Source organism: Petaurus breviceps, unplaced genomic scaffold (assembly GCF_028583685.1).
Source record: "Petaurus breviceps papuanus isolate PSGF00001 unplaced genomic scaffold, PetGlider_PUasm1.0 218, whole genome shotgun sequence".
NCBI classification, from domain to species: domain Eukaryota; kingdom Metazoa; phylum Chordata; class Mammalia; order Diprotodontia; family Petauridae; genus Petaurus; species Petaurus breviceps.
Window position 1 is genome coordinate 1,899,789 of NW_027185872.1, and position 5,574 is coordinate 1,905,362.

The 5,574-nt window shown below is 46.3% G+C and overlaps 1 protein-coding gene across 3 annotated transcripts in view; it reads left to right on the forward strand.

Annotated features, from left to right (window-relative positions):
- Window positions 1-5,574, forward strand: part of CRPPA (CDP-L-ribitol pyrophosphorylase A) — a 282,427-nt gene that overhangs the window by 63,654 nt on the left and 213,199 nt on the right. For all 3 annotated transcript variants that reach the window (XR_011169513.1, XM_069094436.1, XM_069094437.1), the window contains exon 4: window positions 4,528-4,632. Coding sequence is in view for 2 of the 3 variants with exons in the window: in XM_069094436.1 (XP_068950537.1) it covers window positions 4,528-4,632 (105 nt within the window). In the remaining variant the exon portion in view is untranslated. The remainder of the gene's footprint in view (window positions 1-4,527; window positions 4,633-5,574) is intronic.

Consider the following 5,574-nt stretch of genomic DNA (forward strand, 5'->3'; position numbering starts at 1 on the left):
TGCCTAGCCGTGTGTATGTTTGTGCGTCTGCCTAGCCGTGTGTATGTTTGTGCGTCTGCCTAGCCGTGTGTATGTTTGTGTCTCTGCCTAGCCGTGTGTATGTTTGTATGTCTATGCCATGCTTCTCTCCCCCATCTGTCCTCATCCATCTGCCTCTTTGTGTGACCATGACCGGGCTGTTTTCCTTGATAAGCTCCCCAAGGGCAGGGCTTGTTCCATCACTGTCTTTCTATGTAAGTGCCTAGCACGATGTCTTGCACCTAGTCTTGTTCTTACTTGTTTTTGGCCAGGAAAAATTGGGTAGGAAAGTGGGCTAATAGCAATGACTGAATATGAGATTATTGGGTTCTCTGGAGTGAATTTCCTCCTGCATCTTATTTATTCCATGGAGAATTTTCTGTGAAGGAGAGCAGTCACTGGGGAGGTTTCAAGAGCCTTCCCTCACAGGATGGGCAGCTCTTTCCTGGCCTACATTCAAGACAGATTCTGACGGAGTGGGGCGGGGCTGGTGGGAATGCATGTGGGTGGGTAGATAAAAATGAAAGAAGTAAAATATAAATCAGCTTCCAAGGAAATTTGCAATAGCATTCTTACCTGAAGGAGAAGCTTTGTCTGCCTCTCCAGCTCCTACCCATTGTTATCTGGTGACAGGCGTCAGTGTTCTCTCCTGAGGCATGGTCCCAGGCTAAGATCGTCTCACCTTAATTATTCAACACATAATCTGATGCTGCACTGAGAACAAGGCCTTCTGGATAACTGTCTCTCATGCAATTCTACGGCACATTGCCCAATACCAGGAGTGTACGAGGAAGGAGAGTGTCTGCTGCAAGACAGAGTTTTGATATGATAATGCTTTGGATGCAGGTGCGCCAGTAGGACTGAATATAAGTAAGCCTATTTTGTTTTACTTGAAGCAGATTTTGATTATGGAAATTAGGATATGATTATGAACTGAGATACATGTGTATGCATGTCTTAGGTTAAGTTTTCATCCACTATTTATTATGCTTTCTTGGGCATCCTTCCCATGAGACCTTGCTGGGATCCCAGGATGATAAGGTAAACTTGTGTTCTCATCAATAAGGTGACTTCCTCGATTCCTAAGAGCCCAGCCTGTCCATGCCCTTGAATCCTATGTGACTCCAGTCCATGGCCTTCTGTCTGGTGTCCTGTAAGGGCCAACCCAGTGTGATGGGCACTCTTCTCTCTTCTCTCGATGTTGGTACTGATGAAATCATGTTGTGAAATCATATTGTTGAAATCACTGTGTGTGGATGGTGCCAGGTTCCAAGATTCAAAAAAATTCCAAGATTCACATCAGATTACATATCACAAAGGACCACTATGGGCAGTTCCCAGATGATAACATGGGAGTGTTAACTCAGAGAATGGAAATTTCCAACCCTCTGCAATGGAAACAGGAATTTAATATGGTAGCCTCAATTTATGTGTGTGTATACACACATATGTACGTATGTATATATGTATTGAAGTGCCCACCAGAAATTATATACCAAAGCCCCCTCAAACCTGCTAGAGGAGACCCATACTAGGTTCCTTGGAAACCACCTAATAGGCTCCAATAGTAAAGAAATGTTTCACCTGTGTTGCTAAAACATGCCACAGATTCCCATGGATTCAGGTCTGTTTCGCTTCAGTAGAAATAATACTAAGGCTTTGTTTCATTAGGAATAATGCTGAGAATGCTTTGCTTCAATGGGAATAATACTGAGAAAGCTTTGCCTCAATAGAAACAATGCTAACCCCTTAGAAACGTATTCTGTTGCTAGCAATCACATTGTCTATAAAATTATGTCTAACAGAAAGCTCGGTACTGTCTTTCGGTCTGAGAGGCAGTCCCGGTCGGTTAATAAACACTCCTATCAAATTATAATTGGCCTAGCCGTCCTGTTATATCTTGGTGTCCACTACAGTATGTATGTATGTATGTATGTACGTATGTATGTATGTATGTATGATGTATGGTCTTAACAAATTGCTCCAAAGTTTTGATATAATTAAATTTGAGTTTATTTCCAACTGTAAAAGTTGGATGTTTTGAATTTGCAAGGGTATATTGAGAACACCAAACATATATCATACTCCATTATAAACTATTGAATCTGACTGCTATTATGATGATGAATTCACTTGAAAAATTAATCTTACGTCATGAACAGCTTTCAAATGGCTCATTAAAACTTATACCATGTTTGTAAGTGGGATTATAAAACAAGCCCTTTGGAGTCACAATAATTACAGAATTAAGTGGGCATTGACTCCTCTGTTTGCCTAGAGGGAGCCTAAAACTGAGGGAGTGATGCTTGTGGGGGTGGCCTGAGGTTTAGGGAAGTCGTACAGGGTCAGAAGTGTGTGTAGCGGGGGAGCCGAGCCTATGTTCTTCCACCCTTAACTTCCTGGCCGCTAGAATGTTCCCAGCTGCCACTTCCCTGGACCCCTGCAAACACAGGTAGGTTTTGTGTGTCCTGATTCCTTGCAGGATGTCTGAGATCTCTCTTGGCAGCAGGCCCTTACTGGAAAGCAAAGAGAATCCCTTCCAGTGCAGTGTGTCGATGTGGCACCGAATTTTCCTGAAGGCAAGAGGATAGAGAAACTCGAGAAAACTCTGAGGTGGAGGAAGGGGACTTGAAAGGCTAACAGACACCAGAATTTCTTGAGATGAACAATCTCCAGTCCCTGGAGTAACAGATGTAGGATTTACGTGACCCACACCAGAGTAGAAGCAGTGAGGGCTTGGGTTTAAGTGAGTGACGTTTCCCACGCATTAGAACATGTGTACGACCTGCCTCATCATTCAGATCGCTTCCCAAGTGGCCCCTTCCCGCCTATCCAAGCTCATCACACACTGCAGCCTTCCACGAAGGCCTTCCTGCTGTTCCTCCCTCCTCACCTGTCCTCGCTCCAGTGCTCAGGCCCCTCTCCTCGTGTTTATTTTGAAGGTTTTGTTTGTCACGGTGCTTAGCATGGCTCCTGACATATTGGAAGCACCACATCAATGTTAGTGATTATTAATATCATTCTGTGCATATGCTAATGAAGCATGTCTTAGTGTCATGTTTCATGCATGCCAAGCACTTAGGAGTGAAAGACGGTGGGCCCTGCCCTTACTGAGCTCACGATTCATCAGGGAGCACGATGTGAAAACAAACATATACCAGCAATCTCTGGACGCCAAATTGGGGGTAATCTCAGAGGGGAGATGCTAAGGAAGGCTGGGGAGAGTCCTGTCAGAGCGGGGCCTTCAGCTGAGGCTGCAGGGAAGGAGCCCCAGAAGTCAGGAGTTGGCGCCAAGGAAGGAGAGCCTCAAAGCCGTAGTCCCTGTTCTCACGAAGGTCTCCTCTAGGGAGAGGCCAGGAGAGGCCTCATGGCTTTGCAAGGTGGCCCTTAAGCTGATTCCCAGAGGTGGCAGCGAGGAAAGAAGCAGGTCCCAGGATGCTTCTGGATTGTTTCCCTTCACTCAGAATGTAGGCTTCCTGAGGGATAGACTCTGTGGCTTTTGTCTTGGCATCTCTGGTGCTAGCACATTGAGAAGATTCCAGTAAGACACTTTGTGACCCTGGGCTAGTCACTGCTCTCCGTGGGCCCTTGTTTCTTCATCTGTAAAGTGAGACTGGATGCTTTTGAATGTAGGAGCTCTGAGCTAGGTCCTGCCTATTTATTTACACCATTTTCTTACTTTTTCTCTTCAATGATATGATTATATTGGTGTGCCAAGTATAAAGCTGATCATTTGTAAACAGAATTTGCACTGATATAACCTTGGTATGATCCCCCTCCCAACATCCCCTTCTCTATGGGCAAAGATCCGTCCACACCCTGTTATGGCCAGGGAGAACTTTGTGCACCCTGGCCAAGTTTGGGAAATGAGGTTTTGTGTTCTTTGGGATCCAAATGCGGCAGGTTCTTCCAAGCAAAATTATGTTCGTTGGTGTTTCCAAAGTCCAACCAATGATAGCGTCTTGACCTGAAGAGACTTTGGTGATAAACAAGATAAAAACTCTGGCCTTCTGGGAGGCCTCTGATATCCCTTCAGGCATTTGGTAAGCTTGCTTGCAAAGGTAGCTTATGAGCCCTGGAAACAGGGCGTCTTCTGTTTATCCAGTGCCCAGATGTTTTCAGGGAAGAAACTTTTGTACTCCTCAATGTGAGAAGAAACATTTCACATTCTTCAGTGAATGTCTCCACTCACTGGGCCTCAGATTCACCAGCACATGAATATCTGGGCTGGGGGTTCACTGACAGCTAAGGGATGCATGGACTTGGACGGGGAAAAAAACCTTATTTTTATTTTCACTCTTAGCTTCCCATTGTAACCCTCTGTAACCCTGTTTGATTTTACACATTTAGAAAGGTGATACTGAGAAGAGGCCTAGGGGCCTTCCCAGGGACCCGTGACACCCAAAGATGAAGGCCCCTAACTCAGACCTGGATTTCCCCCATTCCCCTCATTTTGTAGCCATCAAGGACAATTTTTTCTGATCTTGATTCATTCTTTTCCCCCTGCAGTGCAGTGACTATGACATGGAGTTTGGGACCGAATGCTTGCATTTGGCTCTAAAGTATTGCCATACGAAGGCCCAGCTGGTAGAAGGCCCTCCTGATCTGTGGAAGGTAAGAAGGAAAAGCCCTGCCAAGTTCTCACCATAGAGCGAAGGATCCGAGACTTTGAAAATCCCCATAGTAATAGAAGCTGGAGATGGAGACAGGACCTCTCTTGTCCAAGCCCCACTTTTTTTATTTTACCATTTTTTACCTTTTGGAGAGGTGAGGGCAGGGCAATTGGGGTTAATTGACTTGTCCAAGGTCACACAGCTAGTAAGTGTTAAGCATCTGAGACTGGATTTGAACTCAGGTCCTCCTGACTCCAGGGCTGGTGCTCTATTCACTGAGCCACCCAGCTGCCCCAAGCCCCACGTTTTCTAGTAGATGACACTCAGGACTGGAGAGCTTGGGTGACTTACCCCAAATGAGACAGCTAGGAAGTACTGAGCAAGGATTTGAACTCAGAGCCTTTGACTCCTCATTGATGGAATGGAATGGAAAGGCATTTATTAAACACTTACTGTGAGCCAAGAGCTATGACATGCTGGGGATACAAGTAGGAAATGAGGAGGCTGCATGCTGTTGAGGAGATCACATTCCAGCTGGGGGAGCACACATGTAATGTTTCATCCCTGGCAGATGGAAAGGGCAGCTGGTACCGAGGAGACCAGTGGGGTGGATGGTGAGGCCTGAGCATCTGGGTGAACAGTGGCCCCTCCTGAGAGGGGAGGGGGTTCAAGGGCTGGGCGCGAGCCCAGGGCCACTCCCAGCAGAGGCCAGCAGGAGGTGCTTAGTAGATGGCACACAGTAGTAATCCTACAGTTGCAGGTAACAGGACATTGGGGCAGTAAAAAGACTGCTTGTTTCCCTCCCTCCCTCCCTCTTTCCTTCCTTCCTTCCTTCCTTCCTTCCTTCCTTCCTTCCTTCCTTCCTTCCTTCCTTCCTTCCTTCCTTCCTTCCTTCTTTCCTTCCTTCCTTCCTCCCTCCCTCCCTCCCTCCCTCCCTCCCTCC